Here is a 23562-nt window from a genome sequence, read left to right as displayed (position 1 = left end):
ACGTAAAATATTTTTCTTAAATATATACATGTGTGGGTGTCTATTTATATACACATAATAAATATACACAGTACACACATATATACTGTGTAAACAAAAACTTTTATTTTGGATGTTATTAATCGCGATTAATCTTTTGACAGCACTATAAATTATAGCACAATATAAATATAACTTTTTTATACAAACTGTTCATATATATATATTTTTGGTTAAACGTGTTATTTATTTATTTTATTTATTTATGCATGCATGCTATGTAAACATTTCCTTATAAATATTATAAGGTGACAGCCGCAAGCCACTAAAATCTTAAATTATATTGTGATTTTTCTTATTTCGCAGGACAAAAAAACGCCAGATATTTCCCCGCTCTCTCTCTCTCTCTCTCTCTCTCTCTCTCTCTCTCTCTCTCTCAAGGGTTGGTTATGAGGGCTCGTCTTTCACAAGAGGCGTTGCTCTTCGGCAGTGGCGCTTCTCTGCGAGCAAAAAAGAAATTTCCGCTTCCTGCAACGATAAACAACTAACGTAGCCAACTTGAGAAACATTCGCAGCGACTTTGACGGTGAACGGTGGGTTGAAGAGCAACGCAGCGTGCGTCGAGCCTCGGTCCTCGTGGACGGATGACTGTGCTGCAGTAGAGGGTCGGCGCTCCGACAAACAGCCGTTTTATTCGGGTTTTCCTTCATTGTTTTCAAACATAAGGTTCCTCCAGCATGTCGGAGCGGGGAGGGCTCCCGAGGACTGGAGGCGTACCGTCTCCGCAGCCCTCCAAACCGGTGGCGATCACCTCCAATCGGCCGGTGCACATGAACCTGTACGCCACCTGGGAAGTGGACCGATCGTCGCCGAGCTGCGTGCCGAGGTAAGGCGCCTGTTCTCCGTGCAGGGAAGCAGCGGTGCACCGCCGGGTAATGCTCGAGGTTTTTCTTGACATTTATCCACATAAAGGACAACACACTGAGTTAAAGCTGGAGGGAATACGATAGCGAATACAGCTAGATATAATCAAAGGAATAAAATTAGCCTGGACAGATTTCAGCACAATACAATATGTGCCGCGGTTTGCAGCGAAAGCGATACGAACAATGATCGGTGGTTGAATCTGAACACGACAGTGCGGTAAAAACAACCAGAGCAACTTCTGCTTAACAAAGAGCTGGAGGTGAAATGTTCAGACATGCAGGGCTTCATGTATTGTATTGCAGCCTGTCAGTGGTCTGGAATATTTGTCTAATATTTGTGGAATATAGAGCTGCATGCTTTGTGTTGCAACCTGCTGTTCTGGAAAATATCGGACTAATGAATACCGATATTGTTTTTTTTAATGACCTGTATTGATGCAGATATTATTATTAGTTGCATTAGCAGAAACAGCAATAATAATTATTATTTTAATTGTTGTTGTTATTACTAGTAGTATTTTCCCCAAATTAGGCTATTTATTGGTAGACCCAATATTGACAAACTAAGAACTGAATAAGCTGGTTGTGAATATGGGGAAATTATTTCCCCTTGATAGAGAAATAATTCTAGTGAATTTCATGCATTGTATTCCGTCCTGGGAATGGTCTAAAATAAGTGTTTGAAATGCTGGATTTTTGGGGTATAGATTGATGTCATGCTGGTTTAGTGTGTCAGGGTTTCATGCATATTCTAAATTTAAAATGGAATGAAATTGTATGGTGTGGAATTGGTTTGGGATGCTGCTGTGGTAACGGTTGACCTTCATGTTTTGTATTCCCATCTGCTGTTCTGGAAAACATGGAAGTATATTATATATTGGAGTATGGCGATATAGAAGTATTAGCCCCAAAATATTTAATTTATCGGTAGACCCAATATTGACAAACTAAGAACCGATAAAGTTGGATGTAAATATCAGGAAAAATATATCTGCCTATTTAAAGAGGTTATCCCATTCATACATTGCATTTCATCCTGTATATAGTAAGAAATGTATGTTTGCAATGTTACATTGTTGGGAATATATTGGTGTGGTACGTCCTTAGAAATGCTGGTTTAGCACGTGCAAAAATCCATGCATTGTATTCTATTGGTTTGAGATGCTGCCATTGGTAATTGTAGAGTTTGATGTGTTGTATTCCAACCTGATGTTCTGGAAAACATTGGAGTAAAGGATAGCAAATGACGGATATTATTCTTTTGAGCAATATTGAAACATATATTTATGTTTTATTGTATTGTTATTACTCCCCAAATTGGTCACTTATTTGTAGATCCAATATTAGACAACGAGAATTGCCATTGTAGGGAATATAATATTGTTGTATTGCTGGATGTTGTGAGTATACTGGTGTGATAGATCCTAGAAATGCTGGTTAAATAGGCCTAACTGCTGGGATTCATATGTTGTATTACCCGGAACAGTCTTGTATATATTAGCTTGGGATGCTGCCATGGTAACTGAGGAGCTTCATGCTTTGAATTCCAACCTGGTGGTCTGGAATATGTTGCAGTGGTCTGGTAGTCCTAGATATGCCACTTTAGAATGTTTGGAGATTCATGCATTGTGTTCTAAATTAGGAATGGTATGGAATTGGTTTGGGATGCTGCCATGGTAACTAGGGTTTCAGGATTTGTATTCCAGCCTGCCACCAGCGTTGCATTACCCTGCGTTTGTGATCAGGTGAACATGTATGTGTCAATGTTCAAAACAATCGTTCTTCTTGAAAGCCAATACTCCCTGCTGCCTGTTGTCTTCACTTACAGTTAATACGGGCTATGGATACAGACAACACAGACATGTGAAATGGCTGCCCATCGAAGCTAATTGGTTTATTTGTATTAAATGCGTATTGATGGAGCAATTGGGATAGATCTGGGTTACACAGCATGTGCTTGTGTTTTGCATGGCATCACGCTGCTGTTATTGACAGGAAACTCTAAAAATACACCGAAATATTGATTGGCTTGTTGATGTTTCATGTTTGGCCGGAGCTGATGGCTGTATTCAAAATGTAATACATTAGTGAAAGAGCATAGCGCTCTCCTTACCTCTACTATCATCTTGCTCGGGACTGCTATTAAATATTAATGTGATCTTGTTTTATGACTAATTCAGGTGGACAATAGCCCTGTAACTCACCCCGGCTACTTAATTAGAGCTAAAGATGGCACAGTGGGCGGCACAGGGCACCCGTGTGGCGCGTGTCTGATTTCTGAGGGTTTGTGAGTGTATAAATGTGTGCATCTCTGAGTGAAAAGAAGGAATAATGGGTAATAAGAATAGGAATTGACGAGCATTAACAGCGCAGTAACAGTTCCCGGGTTCAAATTGGACATAATGATGTTCCTGTGGCTCAGTGGTAGAGCGTTGTGTTAGCAGCGCAAAAGGTCGTGGGTTCAGTTCCCAGGGAACACACATATTGATAAAAAAAAATAAAAAATGTATAGCCTGAATGCACTGTAAGTCTAAATGCATAAATCTAAATGTAATAATGAAACTAATGACTCACAGTTCAACGAGTAAGTCAACAATTGCTCTGGGCTGCTTTTCCCAAAAGCATCATAAGCCTTAGTAGATCACGGAAACCACTGGCACCAATGGTCTCTAAAATCTTACTCGGGCTTCTGAAACTTTTGGATGATGCAGTTCTGACTGATTCAGTGAGTCATTAGACAGATTCAAATCAATAATCCAAGAGGCTCAGTGCACATTCACTTCACACTGATAAATTCTAACTATGAAGTTTTAATAATTTTATGAGAATAGGAAAGCCCGCATCACAGATATATATATAACAACAACACAGAGGAACAATATCTTTATTAGGATCCAGAGTTTAAAGAGCTTGAGCATTTAAAGAGGCAGCTGACAAAACTGCATCGCTCATTTAAGATAAACAGAACATTATTGTCTGTTGGTTCAAACACTATCCTTACAGTTATCGTTCTTGGTTTGCACGGGCCTTAAATCGTTATCACTGATTCGTTTAAAAGAAAATAACCTTCTCACAAGAGTAATCGATTGGTGGTTTGGACTACACTGATTGTGTTGTATGTTTGTTGATGTAGCAATGCAGCTGTTAAAAAATAAAGTAACCAAACATCATGCAAATTTTTCTACTCCATTTTCTTTTGTAAATTGAATCTGTTATGAATAAAAGCCCGTTCAAATCAAAGATGATAACTATGTTAGCACCCACACCAATGCACAATAACATTGTGTTTATTATAAGCACTCTACAGTTTTGTCATCTGCTGCTTTAAATGCTTTAAATGATTCTAATTGGCTGTCAGTTGTCAATCTTTTTATAAATGTCCCCCTTGGTGAAAATGGGTCTTAAAGGGATGGTTCACTCAAAAATTAAAATTGTATACCATATGTGACCCTGGAGCACAAAACCAGTCATAAGTAGCACAGGTATATTTGTAGCAATAGCCATAAATACTTTGTATGGGTCGAAATGATCAATTTTTATTTTATGCCAAAAATCGTATTAAGTAAAGATCATGTTCCATGAAGAAATTTTCTACTGTAAATATATAAAAACTTCATTTTTGATCATTGCTAAGGACCTAATTTGGACAACTGGTGATTTTTCTCAATATTTAGATTTTTTTGCACCCTCAGATTCCAGATTTTTTAATAGTTGTATCTCAGCCAAATATTGTCCGATCCTAACAAGCTTATTTATTCTACTTTCAGGTGATGTATAAATCTCATTTTCAAAAAACTGACCCTTATTACTGGTTTTGTGGATCAGGGTCACATATATGATGCACTCCATATATGATTTTCAATCATTGTTATATAAAGTGATCGTATCTCTTCACAAGGCTTCAATGGACTTTCAGTGGAAAGACAGAAGTCTCTCAGGTTCATTAAAAATATCTTCGAAGATTAGCCAAAGTCTTATTGGTTTGTAGCGACATGACAGTGAGTAAATTATGACAATTTTCCTTTTTAGGGATAACTATCCCTTTAAGAACAGTTCTCCATTTCCGACCCTCTGAGTGACTATAGCACGTGTGCTGTCATTAGTATCTGCATGTCGATGCTTTTGTTGTCGCAGGTCTGTCATCTGTCTGATATTTGTTAAGATAAAATCCTTCTTTGCAAAAAACCCCTCAGCGTCTTTTGGCAGCTGAATCATTGATCGGTGCCAAAGGCCAGCAGGAAAACAGACTGACACCTCATTCAACACAAACAACAACAACAACACGTTACAATCCGCCTCAGTATGCCATTATATTCACACTTCCCCATAAAACCTTCAGTAATGGGATGTAACCAAACGGTTAGTAGCTTAGTCTTTGAAAAACACATCGATTAACCACATTGACGTCATTAACACCCGAAAAGCCATTGATTCGCCCATGTGTAGTAACTGAACGTTGACACATCATTTCTAAATTCTGGACAGGAACCTGTGTGTTTTAATGTCAGTTTGTTCCTCACACTGCTCCTATTTGTTTGACTGTATTTGGTTTGGCCTTGGGACCCACGTTTTCCCATGGTCATAATTTCTTCACAATCAAAATTTCACAAAAATTAAGTTTAGAATATGATTAATACTGGATAAACAGCCTATAAGGTAAGGCTATTAAATAGCAGTCCCAAACTAGTTTTTGTTCATACAATTAAGTTGGTATGAGCCACCACAGTCATTTAAACATATATATATATATATATATATACAAAATGACACAAAGTAAAAATAGCATGGTATTTTTGGGTTATGGAAACAACAGTTACCATGGTGAATATACATTTACTAATATGAACCGTTAATGAAACGTGGAATCTGCTCCTGAATAGAATGAATATCATACCGGCATGCAAATCCTTCCCAGCTAGCACACGCAGTACCAGTTATGTGATTTATCAGTACTGAACTTTTATTTCACGCGTTGCATGCTCGTAGTTTCAGCGCTTTAGTGAAGTGATATACAGCGCGGTGCCACGTTCGCGCATTCTATAGAAGAGTGCGCGCTACGAGCACAGTATAACGTCTGACAGGATAGGATAGTTCGCTTTTCTGAGGTGAGAGACTTTTTATTTCATAAGTTACGAAAATAAGTTATGACACTAACATTAAGCCTGAATCGGGACAGCGCGCTCTTCTCGGGCACTCTTTACTTAAACTGCAGCTGTCATACACGTCTTTTAAAATAAAAGTCTTGCATCAGAAAAACATTTAGAATTACGTTTTTTTGTTGTTGATGTCGTTTCTTTGGCCGCACACTCCGCGACCCACTCAGAACGGCTGAGAAACACTGCTCTATAATATAGAGCACAAGCCGTATGCACCACTTTTTGGTTGTTTTTCGTCTTTGAACACCCTGATCTTTAGATAAGAATCTTCATTTTTAGAGTTGACTGTTGCTTTAATTACGAATCATTTGCATTGGTTTGAGGCTGTGGTGTATTTTCAGTGTTACCGTGGTGTTTGGCACAGGCGCTGGTTGTTTCCTGTTCATCTGTTTCCCTCTGCAGTCTGAGGGCTGACGATGTCACATCCTTTTGTTTGCGCTGCCGCCGATTTCTGGAGTCACGCTTTGTTCACCTGATTTGATTGCTGAGCACAAAACGAGAGCGAATGCAGCCGCCAGTCTGAGAGACGGGGATGGAGGGAGACGCAGAGAGATTTCACGCTGAAGATGTGAATTAGGGAGCGAGGGATGATAGGTGGAGGGTGGGAAGGTAATTGCTGCTGCCGCAAGATTCGGAGAGAGAAAGAGTGAACTGCGTGGCACCCAATCAATACCGGCAGGCCGCCACTCGAAAAACTATCTCGTCTGAGATCAGTCTGAAATTGAATTCACCTTGATATCTACAAGGCTGAACAATGAAATGGAGGCTATGGCTGAACACAGCACTGACTGCCACAGAGAAGATCGAGATTTCCAGTCGAAATAAATAGCTTTCTTTCTTCCCTCGTGTGATTGTGAACAATTCATCTGTGCAAAAACAAATTATTCAATCTGGTGTTGAATGCTCACTTTTCATGATCTGCTCTGAAAATTATGGAGAAAATGAAGCACATTTAAAAAACCCAAAAAACTTTGTTGTTTTTGTTCAACATTCAGCTTGTTAACAATGTTTAGACTAATATATTACTTAATGAAAGAATAGATTATTATTATTATTCAACAGACTGTGCGTTACGTTTAATATTTATTTTTATTTATTATTATTTTGCTTTTCATCATTCCATACAACATCCCATAATTGTTTTGATTTATATACTATTATAGTATTATTTTGAATTAACTTTTAAAGTTTTAGTTTTTTGTTGTAATGTTTTTTCCCAATTTTTATTAGTGTTTATTTTACTTTAAAACTTCTGTGAAGCTTTAATATATTTATCTAAAACTTTTTTCATTTCTGTTCTATTGTTCAACGTCCGTTTATTTCAGCATTTCTAATTTTAATCTAATTTCTCATTTTAAAGTTTCAAGTTTAGTTATATAAAACACACACACACACACACACACACACACACACACACATATATATATATATATATATATATATATATATATATATATATATGTGTATGTATATATATATGTATATATATGTATATATATATATATGTGTATATATATATATGTATATATATAAATACGTATATAGGTGTATATTAATAATGTTTGTATAAAATGTTTTATTTTGTTATTTCAACTTACAAAAATATTTTGAATAGTTTTAATCTTAACAACACTGAGGCTTATTGCTTACAGTAAGGCATGTGTGAACTAGTGCAAAATATTATAACTCACGTTATAAGGACTTGTCTTTGCAAGATCTGCTTTACTGGAAGTATTAGGGAAATTTCCACAGTTGCATTCTGGGTAGCTGTGAGATGCCTGACATTCTTCACCATCCTCTAATCTCTGGCATGCGTTGAGGACCGAGGGAGCGTCGTCTCTCTGTCGCGAGTTACACAGCTGATTAAGACGAACTTTCCCATTTTGTCGCTCTTTCTTTCTTTCTTTCTTTCTTTCTTTCTTTCTTTCTTTCTTTCTTTCTTTCTTTCTTTCTCTCGCTCCAGTCGAAGATAATTCACTCTTTCTCAGCATCAGCTGGATAGTTCCACTCTTAAAAAAAAAAAAAGACTAAAGTTTTAAAAATTGCCAATTCGCCAAGTTTCTTTCATCTCAGCAGTCTCCTTTGCTGACATTAATTATTGCCTTTATATCGTCTAGCAGCCACACTGCTCTCTCGGTGTCCACATAGAAAAATCCATATTGTTCAACTACTAGTTGTAACTTTATATTAAAACTAAAAGTTAAAGGTAGTCAAAAGCTACTACTATAACCCTTTAAGATGCTGCCATTCTTGTTTTTGTTCTCCACCATTTTTCATGTCACAATTACCTGGTGTGCTTTTGTAGTTCCTCTGTTTTGTAACAGAATGTAATAATGGATCAATAGTGAAAACGTTTTTTTTTTTCTTGCCATCAACTACAAAGCAGCAAACAGATCCATTTTACCGTAATGAATATCGCCATAAAAACATGTCGTTCACAGTCTGACCATGTGAGCAGCTTTGAGCAGAATCTTTGAGTTGTCATCTTTTAATTGCAGTAATTTAGACGAGTTGTGAACGGAGCTTCAAAAAGTCTCTCAGATGGCATCAGGCTTTATTTAAATGCAAAGTTATTAACCTCTAAACCTTTAAAATATGGCTTATTTTGAGTATTTTTGAGGGGAAATCTCTGGATAACTATAAAATCCATTTTATTTCTTCCCAAATTCCATTTTTGAATATTGTTTTTTACCTAAATTCCGTTTTGGAACTTTGTTTTTTCTGTTCTAAGTTTTCTTGATTAGATTCTATATTAATGGGTTAATTTAATTTGAATCATCAAAAAGCATGTTCAATTAATTGAATTCATAAAACTTTTAACAGTTAATCAATTATTTAAAAAAAATGTAAATAACTATGAAGAACATTGTGTTGTTATAATTTTTGTCAAATAAAGTGCTGCACAACATATAAAAACATATATTTCTGTCATCATTTCAAAAAGTTAAACCAAACATTTATTTTGGAAAATTTAATGGTTTAATCTTTTTTTAAAATAAATAACAATACCTTTATAGTAGATACAATCATTTCTATTGTCAAATAATTAACAACGGTAATTATAAATATTATAATTTTGTGTCATAATTTCAAAACGTTATAGCATTTTGGAAAACGTTAATGATTTAATACTTTACAACAGAATTCATTTATAACAGAACATTGCATTTTTAAAGTTCTTGTTTGTCAAATTAAGTTCTTCACATTATTTTAATTAAGAATCATAGTATATTTCAGTCATAATTTCAAGTTAAACCAAACTTTTATTGCAGTGGGTGGTAGTGAAGACCTTTGTATTTGACATGATTGTTATATATATATATATATATATATATATATATATATATATATATATATATATATATATATATATATATATATATATATATATATATATATATATATATATATATATATATATATATACAGTGGGTACGGAAAGTATTCAGACCCCTTAAATTTTTCACTCTTTGTTATATTGCAGCCATTTGCTAAAATCATTTAAGTTCTTTTTTCCTCATTAATGTACACACAGCACCCCATATTGACAGAAAAACACAGAATTGTTGACATTTTTATGGATTTATTAAAAAGAAAAACTGAAATATTACATGGTCCTAAGTATTCAGACCCTTTGCTCAGTATTTAGTAGAAGCACCTTTTGATCTAATACAGCCATGAGTCTTTTGGGAAAGATGCAACAAGTTTTTCACACCTGGATTTGGGGATCCTCTGCCATTCCTCCTTGCAGATCCTCTCCAGTTCTGTCAGGTTGGATGGTAGCGTTGGTGGACAGCCATTTTAGGTCTCTCCAGAGATGCTCAATTGGGTTTAAGTCAGGGCTCTGGCTGGGCCATTCAAGAACAGTCACGGAGTTGTTGTGAAGCCACTCCTTCGTTATTTTAGCTGTGTGCTTAGGGTCATTGTCTTGTTGGAAGGTAAACCTTCGCCCAGTCTGAGGTCCTGAGCACTCTGGAGAAGGTTTTCGTCCAGGATATCCCTGTACTTGGCCGCATTCATCTTTCCCTCGATTGCAACCAGTCGTCCTGTCCCTGCAGCTGAAAAACACCCCCACAGCATGATGCTGCCACCACCATGCTTCACTGTTGGGACTGTATTGGACAGGTGATGAGCAGTGCCTGGTTTTCTCCACACATACCGCTTAGAATTAAGGCCAAAAAGTTCTATCTTGGTCTCATCAGACCAGAGAATCTTATTTCTCACCATCTTAAACTCCATGCGGGCTTTCATGTGTCTTGCACTGAGGAGAGGCTTCCGTCGCGCCACTCTGTCATAAAGCCCCGACTGGTGGAGGGCTGCAGTGATGGTTGACTTTCTACAACTTTCTCCCATCTCCCGACTGCATCTCTGGAGCTCAGCCACAGTGATCTTTGGGTTCTTCTTTACCTCTCTCACCAAGGCTCTTCTCCCCCGATAGCTCAGTTTGGCGGACGGCCAGCTCTAGGAAGGGTTCTGGTCGTCCCAAACGCCTTCCATTTAAGGATTATGGAGGCCACTGTGCTCTTAGGAACCTTAAGTGCAGCAGAAATGTTTTTGTAACCTTGGCCAGATCTGTGCCTTGCCACAATTCTGTCTCTGAGCTCTTCAGGCAGTTCCTTTGACCTCATGATTCTCATTTGCTCTGACATGCACTGTGAGCTGTAAGGTCTTATATAGACAGGTGTGTGGCTTTCCTAATCAAGTCCAATCAGTATAATCAAACACAGCTGGACTCAAATGAAGGTGTAGAACCATCTCAAGGATGATCAGAAGAAATGGACAGCAGCTGAGTTAAATATATGAGTGTCACAGCAAAGGGTCTGAATACTTAGGACCGTGTGATATTTCAGTTTTTCTTTTTTAATAAATCTGCAAAAATGTCAACAATTCTGTGTTTTTCTGTCAATATGGGGTGCTGTGTGTACATTGAGGAAAAAAAATGAACTTAAATGATTTTAGTAAATGGCTGCAATATAACAAAGACTGAAAAATTTAAGGGGGTCTGAATACTTTCCGTGCCCACTGTGTATATATATATATATATATATGTATGTGTATGTATATGTATATTTATTTTTTTTCACATCCAATTCAGTGCATCTAAGAATGGTTTTAGACTGAAATATGCTCTGATCATGTTTCATGAATGGCGCTCGTTGACGAGCAGCTATTGACACACGGCAGGTGTGTTGGAAGTTTGAGCACACGATGCATTGTGTGTCTGTCTTTAATCGCTGATTTTACCTGCACTTCAGCTTTATTTTCATGCATCTCCTTTGTTCCTCTCATTGTAGTGCGGCTGCGTGTTTATGTCATCAGTACTGCTGTTATGAAACCCTATACTCTTCTAGGAAGAATGCAGAAGCAGAACCAAAACAGAGCTTCTTTGTTTTGTCGTCCGCCGTGCACGTTTATTAACGCAATCCATGAAAGCGCAGCCGTGAGATACTGACACGGTTCATCACGACTCGACGCCTGAGCCGCAAAACTACTGACGTGCCAGATTCCCCAAGCTTATTATAGCAGCTTAACTCTGACACGTGAACAGCTTTACTGCACCATTCACTTTCTGTGTGCGTGTTTGCAACTGTTATAATAACTGTTGTGTGCATGTTCTGCAATCTAAACATCTGTTGTTGAAAATGAAACTTGTTGCTGCACTGAATCACCAGCAGCATGATGAGGCTCTGACGTGATTCCTGCCATTTGTTAAGTGTGTTCTGGTAATGAAACACACACACATGCTGGTGTGATATCAGGCCAGAGACACACTGACCCACTAACACAGTCCAACAGCAGTCATTCACAGCTCCGGCACATGACTGAAGATATTACACGCTCAAGGACGGGATGGATGACATTTTCATTCAGTTTCCTCTCTCTGGCTCATGCTTCTGATTTGTAAAATGTTTCAAACTGTGCTTGATACAGTAAGACTGATCTTACAGACTTCTCAAACACTAGTGTGACAGTTGCACATTGTAGAAAATCTGACGACTGTCTAATTAGGACTTTGTTGGAATTATAACCAGAATGTTATTTATGTAGTATTATAGTATTTATTAATATTTTGAATAAGCATTTATTTTTATATTTTCAGTTTTACTTGTAAATTTTATTTTAAATTGCAGGTTTAGTTTAAGTGATTTAGTACTTCAAAAGCAAACTTATTTTATTTCAGTTAGTTGCAAAGGCAACGTTTTTAATTTTAAGTTTTTCATCTAATATTTACATCATATTGTATGATGAATATTTAATGAAAACAGCATTTAATAGTTAATGATAATAACACTGGTGTCAAAATTACAAATCTCATTCCTGTCTATACAATAGATTTTTAAAAATTAATTTAATATTTTAAAATATTATTAATATTACAATATTATTATATTATGTATATAATATTAATAAAACAAGCAAATGAAATTCAGATTCCAAATAAATAATTGTATTATAATTCAGAAGATATATATTTTTGTGTGTATGTATATATGTATATGTATATATGTGTGTTCAGTTATATCATATAAATGTTTTTATAAATCTTAGTAGTAGACATATTTTTTTACATTGTCAAAAGTTATGAAATAACATGACAAATAATAATAATAAGAAAATTCTCATTAATGTACTAAAACCTTTTATAACATTAAAACAAACAAATTAAATTCCAATTCCAAATGGACAAATTGTTAATTAATTATTCAAAAGACCATTTTTTATGTTTTACATTGTCAAAAGTTAGTAAAAAACAACAACAACTAATTATCATGCCAAATAAGCAAATATTTGTCACGACATTATAAATATCATATGAGAATATTCCAAATTCCTGTTACAGTACTGTGAGAATCTCATTCCTGTCTGGACAACAGATTTGATTTAATATTAAAGCAAACAAACAATAATTCTTATTGCATTTCCTGTCATACATTTCCCTCTGGAACTTGTGAGTCACAGGAAATGGCATCATCATCGTCATCATCCTCATCCTCATCCTTCGGCGATGATGTCATCATTCTGATCACCTGTATAATTATGTTGTTTTTCCATATTAGAAAGCTTTACGATAGCAAGGTGTGTGTGTGTGTCGATCACACCCTTTTTTTTCTCCTGCGTCTGGGCTGTTGTTGCAGTTGAGCAGCACTGCGTGTGTTTGTGAGTGTTTCTGTTGCGCAGCAGAGCAGCATTCATCACCGCAGGACATCCACACCAGCAAAGCAAAGACTCTCTCTGTGTGTGTGTGTGTGTGTGTGTGTGTGTGCGCGCTTTATTGACCTGACAGATAGCTGTGTGTTCATATCACCAAAGCATTTGCAGCTCAACGCCGCACCAAGACTTTGTTCACATAAATTAAAGGCATAGTTCAGCCAAAATGAAGTTAATTTACTCACCCTCAGGTTGTCCGAGATGTAAGTGACTTTTCTTTCTTTTTTTTCTTCAGTAGAACAGTCAAGAAGATTTTTAGCGTAAACGGTGATCTTTGGTGATTTAAAAAAAACAATTGGTACTGGTACTTTGAGAGTCAAAAAAGCACATACAGGCAACACAAAATGAATACCTGTGGCTCCTGATGATATATTGAGGTCTTATGAAGCAAAATGATTGGTCTGTGCAAGAAACTGAACGTTATCACCTGTAATCCAGAGCTTCAGGTGAACAGTCCAGAGTGATGTACGCTTAGTGAACGAATCATTCTTTTGAGCTGATTCTTTTTGGTGAGCCAGTTCATCAGATCGGACTGAATCTTCTGTAACAGTTCACATTTGAAGAAGCACAGATCTACGAGTTACTCGATCAAAACTCACTTACAGACTCCTGACAGTCACTCCGACTCAAAATGAGCCAAAATACTGATGTATATGCTCCTGTGATGAATGAACTGATTCAGTGCTCCAGTTCCTCCGACGCTCACCGAACTGAAGAAACCGTTCGACTCGAAACAAAGACAAATGCTCATATGCGCTGATATGCGCATGCGTGAACCCAACACTTGAATGAAGAGACCAAGTCAAGTCACCTTTATTTACATAGCGCTTTATACAATACTGATTGTGTCAAAGCAGCTTCACAGTGTCAACAGGAAAACACTGTCAATAATGCAAGAGGACAATGACAAAAGAGTCATTTTTCCAGCTAAAGTCAAGTCACCGATATGAAGGTTTTTCTGGTTTGTCATTGCTTATGTACAAAGGTGAGCTGATGATGACAAGTTTATTCACTTTTTATGCTTTAGACATGTAAAACACCCACGTTTTACATGATTATTGGGTGCTTTAATAATATATTTGCGTATGTGTCATTGTGTGCTTATGTAAACGAACTAGTGAATTGAAACAAACTGTTCAAAAATAATCATATTTCCCCATTTGCCTGAGGCTCTGGATTACTGGTAATAATATTCTTTTTTTTTTTTGCACAAACTGATTGTTTCGCTTCGTAAGACCTCAATATATCGCCAGGAGCCACTGGTGTGAATTTCGTGTTGCCTCTCTCTGTTGTTTGACTCGTAGCCGCTGACTTGCATTTCACGAATCACCAAGGATCAAGGTTTCAGCTAAAAATCTTCTAGACTGTTCTACTGAAGACATAAAGTCAGATACATGTTGAATGGCCTGAGGATGAGCACATTAACAGCTCATTTTCATTTTTGGCTGAACTGTTGGGCTACATTAAATATAATGTGTGAGAGCAGTAGTAATAATGCAGACACATTCACTCTCTACATGTTTCCTCACTGCGTGTCCATCTCATCTCCAAATGAGATTAACGGTCTTTACATCATTAGCAGCTAATCGTTTTAATCAGAGGCCACTGTGTGTGTGTGTGTGTGTGTCACAGCTGGTGTCAGTTTATTCATCTCGTTAAAGCGATCAGTGGTTGCGTTACCGGATGGACAAAATGATATTTGCATCCAAATTCACATACCTCTATTATACACCCGCTGATGATTTAAGCCACGAGGACCATTTACATGTAATATGTCCAATAATATCAAGTTTTATTTTATTGAATATAATACTTTTATTTTTGCTAAAATGTAGCTTTATTTATTTTAATTTACAACAGTGTTATTTTAGTATTATGTATACAGTGTAGTATTTATTAGCTTTTATTTTTATATTTTCATCCGTTTTCATTTTAACTTCAATTTAAGGTTTAGCCATTCATATTTATATATGATTTAATATTTGAATTGGCTTTAATTATTTTAGTTTTAGTACTTCCGCTTAAGCTTCTTTATTTCAAGGCAACGTCTCTACTTATTTATTTATTTTATATTTCTTTTCAGCTTTATTTCAGTTATCTGAAACAATCTGTGAGTTTTGGTTAACACTATCATCATTGTTTAACAAAGAATATTTCTGTGACCCTGTATGGTCTGTGTCTGTGGAGCAGTCACTGAGCTTGTTTTGAAGGTCGAGCTCAGAGAATGAAAGCTAAGCGAGTCTTTGATGGATGTCACAGGTTGTTTTGAGTGTGCGGGACGTCCCGCTGCGTGTGGGAGTTCCATGACGTGCGTTTGGTCTCTTATCTGTCCTGAACACACCCCTCAGAAAGGGCTCAGGTCTTCAGCTCTGGAGATTACCTCTGTTCAGCCCGAACAAAAACTCATCTGATTCCAGTCAGACGTGAAACTTGCAAACATGAAGCTTTTAAGAACGGTAAAGTGTGAATCTAACAATGATCTTCAGTTAATTGTTTCCCATTTTTAAGTTTTTTATTTTAATTAATGCGTTTAATTTTTCATAGGAATACAAAACCTATTTAAAGACCCCTAATACTACTACTTATTTATTATCTTCTGCAATGAATATCTTGACAATCAAGCTCTTTTACCCATTACTGTAATTTGCTGTAAATCTCATTACTGTCTAGACAATAGATTTATTTACTAAAATTAAATTAATTGCAAAAATACTATCATGAAGTATATTTGAAGTTGTACTTTATACTTTACAGTAATGATCTTAATAAGATTAAGCTGGTGACAGTAGCAAATATTTCTCTGTGAATAGTTTGTAAAACTAGTTTTATGTCATTTGTTCGGTTCAGTTTACATGTTTTTTTTTTTTGAACAATTTGCACAAACTAGTGTTTTATGATGTCTATGTGCTTAATTGTTAAATATAATGTCACTATATGAATACAATTGGTTCTCATTTTCTCGTACTTTAATCTTAGCACTTATTTATTTATTTATTTTATGTTTATTACTTACATTATTATTATTTTTGAATGTTTATTGAAATTTTTTTTATATATCATTTAATTATTCCTATTTAGCTTTTATTTATTTAATTTTTCAGCTTTAGTTTTAACCTTATTATTAGTTATTTGCCAATTTTTGTTTACATTTTTAAAGTTGAAGTTTGTCATTTTTTATTTTTAAATATATAATTAATTTTTTTACTTTATTTTATTTTATTTAAATTGATTTATTCTAGCTATGCTCTAAACTAACAAACAGAATGGACTGAATAAAACTAAGCAGACTGTACCCTTAAGCTTTACGTTAACCTCACAAACCTAATAAAGTGAAGTTCAGTGTCAGGATGATGCAGGAGCGGCTAACGGGGCCAAAGACGCCACTAACCCCATTTGAAGTGTGTGTGTCTGTTCAAGTGAGCAGGGATGTGTGTGTGTGTGTGTGTGTGTGTGAGATCTGCACACCGCCGGGGGGTTGTTAGCGTGTCTGGGGAGATGAGCTGGACTCGTGAGCAGATCACCGTGGAGGACGTGAAGGAACAGACTCGTCCTCGCCGCGAGCGCTGCTGAGACGGGACGGGGTTATTGCGGAGGAGCGAGAGTCTGTCAGGACGGTGAAGGCTGCGGCTCTATTGTACAGCGTCCATTAAGAACCTGACAAGCCAAATGTCAACTGAGCTCCTGTGTGCTTGTGTTTGACCAGCTACTTTCCTCTTTCATTATAGCCTGTTATTGTGTGTGTGTGTGTGTGTGTGTGTGTGTGTGTGTGTGTGTGTGTACAGTGTGTGTGTGTGTATACAGTGTCCTCATTCCTCTGGCTCTTTACGTTGGCTTGTTTATTCATGTATGACTGTGTATTTTATACATGTCACTGAACAAACAGCGTCTATCACGTGTACATTCACTTTCAGCATATTAAGTATATAAGAATGTTTTTAATTGCCGTTTAAACAACTTTTTAACAGATTTTCAGTTTTCATTTTAGTTTTAGTAATAATTTTAGTAATTTTAGTTCTTAAACTTTTCAGTTAGTTGCCAAAGCAACATTTTCTCTTTTTTATTTTTAGGTTTTATTAGTTATAGTTATAGCTTTTACTAGTTTATTTTAATTTCAGCATACAAAGCATGTTTTTAAATTAACATTTAATTAACATTTTTAATTAGCATTGTTTTTATTTTATATTTTCATTTTAAGTTTAGTTTAAGTTTGTTGCATGTTTTTTTTAGATTTCTATATAGCTTTGTTTTTTATTTTAGTTTTATTACTTTTAGTATTTAAACTTATTTCAGTTGTTTAATTTCCAAGTTTTTTTAAGGTTATGTTTTTCCTTTTAATATTTTTTTATTTTATTTCAGATTTATTTCAGTTCCAAAAAAATAAAAAATAATACATCATTTGTAGTACAAGTTTTTTGCACATGTCACAGATAGGGCTGTCGCGGTTAAGGAATTTCCCTTGCGGTAATTTTGAGTGGCTCAATAGCGCGGTATGCGGTATTACCGCGCATATATATATATATATATATATATATATATATATATATATATATATATATATATATATATATATATATATATATATATATATATATATATATAATCTGTGTGTGTAGCCTATGTGTTACGATGTAAGAAGGTCATATTCAGAAACCAATAAAACCGAAACTAAATAGCGTTGAAACAGGAAGTAAACAGAAGAGAATGACAAAATAACGGTCCACATAACAAAACTTAACCCTGACAATAAGATCATTAGTATATTGTTAGCCTATATATATATAACAGTTAGTTCTGATCCTCGAATCTGACTGACAAGATACTTTTCTGTTGATATTTCACCTGCGTGTTCTAGGCGGCTGTCAGTCAGTGCAGCTTCATTGTTTCGCCTCAAGGTGGCGGCAAGAGACTGTCTTTGAGTGAGTCTTTAAACCGTTCATTCAACTACACGCTCAAAAGTGCTGATTCATTCAGAGATTTGTAATGAAACACGTTTAAATTATTTTAACTTTGAGCGCCACTTTTAAAGGCTCAGCTGACCAGCAGAGCGTCGATGCTAAGACAGATTTCGCTTTCCTTGGACATGACAACCTGTTTTCACAAATATACATGACTCGGCCTGAAGGACAGACGCAGGTAATCGCACGCGATCAGTCGATCTCTCTCATTCGCTGTCTGTTTAGGCTTGTTAAGTGCAAATTTACTGAGCCTCCGTGCAAATCAGCATGATACACATTGTTATCATTAGTAATATTCAGTACACATGCAGGAAGTGTAAAACGAGAAGGGCGTAACCTTAGAAAAAGAAAACACTGAAATATCGCGGTTGCTGCGGTTGTTGCATTCCTCTGCGGTTATGCTCATCAATAGCGCGGTATTGCGATATTGCGGTTATCGCGACAGCCCTAGTCACAGAACAGACCATGTTTATCACATTCAGAGTCTGTGCGTGTGTGTGTGTGTGTGTGTGTGCGTGTCCATCCAGTTTCAACATCTATCATAGAAAACCCCATTAAAAACAAGAGGAAAGAATGAAAATAAATGAAAATTGTAGTGAAAAACAGAATGCTTGTCAAAAAGTTATTGTAAATAGTGTATTTTCCCGTGATTGCATCAGTGCAGATCACCTGTGTGTGTTTGTGTGTACAGTGTGTGTGTGTACAGTGTGTGTACAGTGTCCTCATTCCTCTGGCTCTTTACGTTGGCTTGTTTATTCATGTATGACTGTGTATTTTATGTCACTGAACAAACAGCGTCTATCACGTGTACATTCACTTTTGGCATATTAAGTATGTAAGTTTTTTTGTGTTGTTTTTTTTAGATTTCTATATAGCTTTGTTTTTAATTTTAGCTTTATTACTTTAGTATTTAAACTTACATCAGTTGTTTAATTTCCAAGGTTTTTTTTTTAGGTTAGGTTTTTCCTTTTAATATTTTTTTATTTTAGATTTATTTCAGTTAAAAAAAAAAAAAAAGAGTACATAATTTGCAGTGCAAGTTTTTTGCTTGTCACAGAACAGACCATGTTTATCACATTCAGAGTCTGTGCGTGCGTGTGTGTGTGTGTGTGTGTGCACGTGTCCATCCAGCTTCAACATCTATAGAAAACCACATTAAAAAAACGAGAGGAAAGCGAAATGAGATTTTGGCGAAAAACATAGAATGCTTGTCAAAAAAGTACTGTTAATTGAGTGTATTTTCCTGTGATTGCATCAGTGCAGATCACCTGTGTGTGTGTGTGTGTGTAAGGTGCGTCTCATCTTGGCATCTGCACATGAATTAAACTCTGCCAGGTCTGGCAGGAACAGGAGCAGGTGTCGTCATGGAGACCGCCTGGGATCTCTTATCATCTGTCAACCTGTTCACATTGACCACGCTTCAGATTTCACTAAGTAACATGTTTCTTTACCTGTGGACAAACCCAGTGCATTCCAGCTGATTATGTGAATGTGTTATGCTGGCTGTTATTATATTCCGTCTGTTTGTCCATTCATATCCCATCAACCTCCTAGCAATGCCCTAAACACCCCAAAGCTCCTTAGAAACAAAACTATCAGGGCCTTTATTCAACTTTCAAACTATGTCTGCTTAATTTTCTAGACAAGGTGTTGTTAAGGCGATATATTTAAATTTACGTTGACATTTCTATTGTAAAACTGCTCAAATGCTCTCAGTGAGCTCCTCCTGATTGCTGCAGGATGTGTGTCTGTTTAGTTTAGGTTATTTGGGGTTTGATTTGTGTCGTCATCAATTATGTGCTAATGAACAGATTATCGTGTCGCCATGGCAATGGTGGCGGTGAGATTGCGTTAAACGCACAGATGGCGGGTGTTTTATCCTCCGGGACGGCGATCACACTTTCACTGAACTCCACGAGCTGCCGACTCCAAGTATGCAGCTTGAACATTTTATTTGTTTTCCAATTGTGAGGTTTTGTTTTCGTTCATGTTGTTCTTTTGTAGTGTTGATGTTCTGAACTGTGTCAGAATGAACACAAGTAACTTATGCACTGCAGTGAGGACGACTATAGCATTTCCACAGTCCTCGTTAGTCAGGTTCTCTCAGTGTTATATGTGACCCTGGACCACAAAACCAGTCGTAAGGGTACATTTTTCAAAACTGAGATTTATACATCATCTGAAATTGATGTATGGTTTGTTAGGATCGGACAATATTTGGCTGAGATACAACTATTTGAATATCTGGAGTCTGAGGGTGCAAATGAATCAAAATATTGAGAAAATCACCTTTAAAGTTGTCCAAATGAAGTTCTTAGCAATGCATATTACTAATCAGAAATTAAGTTTTGATATATTTATGATAGGAAATTCACTAAATATCTTCATGGAACATAATCTTTACTTAATATCCTAATGATGTTTGGCATAAAAGAAAATTTGATCATTTTGACCCTACAATGTATTGTTGGCTATTGCTACAAATATACCCCAGCGACTTAAGACTGGTTTTGTGCTCCAGGGTCACATATTAGGATTCGATTATCTATATACTAATGAGCTTTTATTTTGTATTTTCAGTTTTTATTTTAATTAAAATTTAATTTAGTTGAGTTTTTTTATTTTAAATGATGCAAGTGGAGTGAAAGTAAAATATAATAGTGTATAATATCTACTATTCAAAAGTTTAGGGTTGGTAAGATATTTTTTTTGTTTGTTTTTTTAGCCAATAAAGCAATATTTAAATCAATGTATTTAGATTTTATGTTGACTTTTCTATTTATATAAAAAAAAAAAAAACACAAATTGAAATTTTGTCATTTCCATGTTTACAGTTCAGAGGTCTGGGAAAACATGACTTCAACATCATTTGTCTTCCTTTAAGTGTTGAAGTGAATGTAGAGCAGCACTGCTTGTTACAGTAGGAGACTGTGTAGGAAACCTGAGCACTGGTGCATAAGTTGTGGTTTGTAGATGCATGCATCTGTGTGTGTGTGTGTGTGTGCATGTTTTTCTGTGGCTGAGTGAAGTATACGGTTGTGAAAGAGTGCGAGCAGAGACACGGGGGAGTGTCGTTCAGACCTCGGCACACTTCACTCGTGTAGATGAGCATCAGCTTGATCTCAGACGTTTCTCCTACGATTTCTTAGAAGTATAAATAATAATAGACCCAAATCTGTCAGTAATTGACATCCAGTAAGAGTATCGGCCCACATGTGGAGAAGCTCAGATGATTTGACGAGAAGTGTTGGGATCATATTGAGATGTTTTGATTTTGGTGTTTGAGTAAGTCTGAGCCCAGTTTGAGACACTGGTTTCCTCTGAAGCTTTTGAGATTACTGCTATATTTAGTTTCAGGAGAAACAAACAGCAAACTCTCCATTTGCTAACTGTATTTTTTAAAAATGAGATGACGAGATCTCGTTAGTGATTTTTCTTTGCTGTGAGCACACACACATCATGTCTGGAGCAAGAGTTGGAGGAGTTTGGTATGAGTTGCAGCCCTTCGAGAAAAGTGTCATGACGTGTGTGTGTGTGTGTGTGTGTGTGTGAGAGAGAGAGAGAGAGAGAGAGTTCTGAAGGACCTGGATTGTGGCCAGCGGTTTGATTACAGACTCACCACGAGATGAAGAATGAGAGATTGTGTCTGGAAAACACGATGAGGAGAGAGGAGAAGACACTGCTGGTTTTTGGTTTGTTTGTTTATTAAAAGTGAAGTGTTTAATCTCTGCAGCAGCAAACATTCGCGCCATTTTCCTTTGGGTGGTTTCTGGGTAGTTGCTATTAGGGGTGTGCGATTTATTTATTGTCTACGATAATATCATAACTGTTGTTTTAAGGATACGCAAGCTGACATTATCGAGTATGTCACTCACTTCAGAGTCCAAAAGCATTCACTACGTGATGAAGGCTATTATAATAAATTATGAAAGAGAAATGTATCCCTGTGTGTTTATGTAAATGATGCTATCGCACAAGCAAGAGTGCAGTTTTCCCGAATATCAGCACGTGAGTGCAATCCTGAATGTGATATTAATTTTATACAACGGTTCAACAAACAAGAAGTTAATATTATTTGAGTTACATTTTAGAATCAATATTGCCTTTTTTTTCTTTTTTTTTTTTGCCAATGAAAATAGTTCCAATCAAAGCTGGAGCAGAACATTTGTGCATCACTGCAGCGTTTTGCTCCTGAAGGAATCTGTTTTGGAACGAATCATTTGAGTCAGTGATTCAATGGTCCTTTCATAAATCACTTGCTCTGTTTCTAAATGAATCAGCTGTTATGAATAAATCGTTTGAATGAATGACTTGCTGCCACCTACTGGCGGTTTTAATGTCATGTTTATTTACCCATGACAGGCCTGAATCAGCCGACATACCAGCATAAAAACACACTCAGCATTATCTTGTTTAATTATCGTTATCAAAAAAAAAAAAAAAAAAATCTCTATTTTGTCAATATCTCACATCCTTAGTTGCTAGGATGTTTTGGGTGGTCAAATCTGGACCCAGGTGAAAAAAAAAAAAAATCCTTCACCCTCAGTTCTTTGTGGTATTCTGGTCTCTAGATTTACACCTTTCCTTCAATCTAAATCTGTGGGATTTGTTTGGAAATCATAATCCTGATGGCTTTGGAAAGTAATAGCACACCTCAAATGAAGAGAGATGAGTTTCATGCCCAGGTTTGCTTGCTTTAACCACTGAAACACACACACACACACACACACACACACACAGACAGAAATAAATTAAAGCTCTAAGAAATGATCTGCGTCAACTGCATATTGATTTTCATGCGCAAAGAACGTAAACAAACCGAGTCAATCTCTCTCTCTCTCGCTCTCTCTCTCACTCACACACACACTGTTCTCCACAGGGTTCAACTGAAGGCCTATTGTCTTCACAGCATGATGTCTAAATTGCAGGATCGTTTGATTGTTCCCGTGGGGCTCAAACACACACACACACACACACACACACACACACACCAGAGTGATTCTGGTCCAATCAGCCGAGCTCTTCTGTCACCTTCACCCGAACCCATCGCAGACCCGTCAATCTCAGACATTTAGACACACTTGAAGCGCTAACCGCTGATCTCAGACCTGTCCTGAGCGTTAGATGATCAAGACTTCACAATGCAGTCTCATCAGCCGTGATGTAAACTCTTCTGCATGTCGTCTCAGAGCCGTGTGACTGTTTCTTCGGTTGGTTGCATCAGGAGGGATTCTGCCTGTTGTTTAGTGTGAACTGGATGTTGATGTTTGTGCAGATGATCAGATGTTGTAGGATATTCTCCGATCAGCCTGTCAGCACACGTGACGGGACACAGAG

At 36.5% G+C, this 23562-nt stretch overlaps 1 protein-coding gene across 1 annotated transcript in view; it reads left to right on the top strand.

Annotated features, from left to right (window-relative positions):
* Positions 1 to 426: 426 nt before the first annotated feature.
* The window catches only part of LOC131544792 (phosphofurin acidic cluster sorting protein 1-like), a 59442-nt gene continuing 36306 nt past the window's right edge, over positions 427 to 23562 (top strand). The window contains 1 exon segment of the mRNA XM_058783253.1: positions 427 to 865. Within this exon segment, the coding sequence (XP_058639236.1) occupies positions 717 to 865 (149 nt within the window). The 5' untranslated portion in view covers positions 427 to 716.

The sequence above is a fragment of the Onychostoma macrolepis genome, chromosome 07 (genome assembly GCF_012432095.1).
Source record: "Onychostoma macrolepis isolate SWU-2019 chromosome 07, ASM1243209v1, whole genome shotgun sequence".
NCBI classification, from domain to species: domain Eukaryota; kingdom Metazoa; phylum Chordata; class Actinopteri; order Cypriniformes; family Cyprinidae; genus Onychostoma; species Onychostoma macrolepis.
This window is presented reverse-complemented; position numbering and strand designations above follow the sequence as displayed.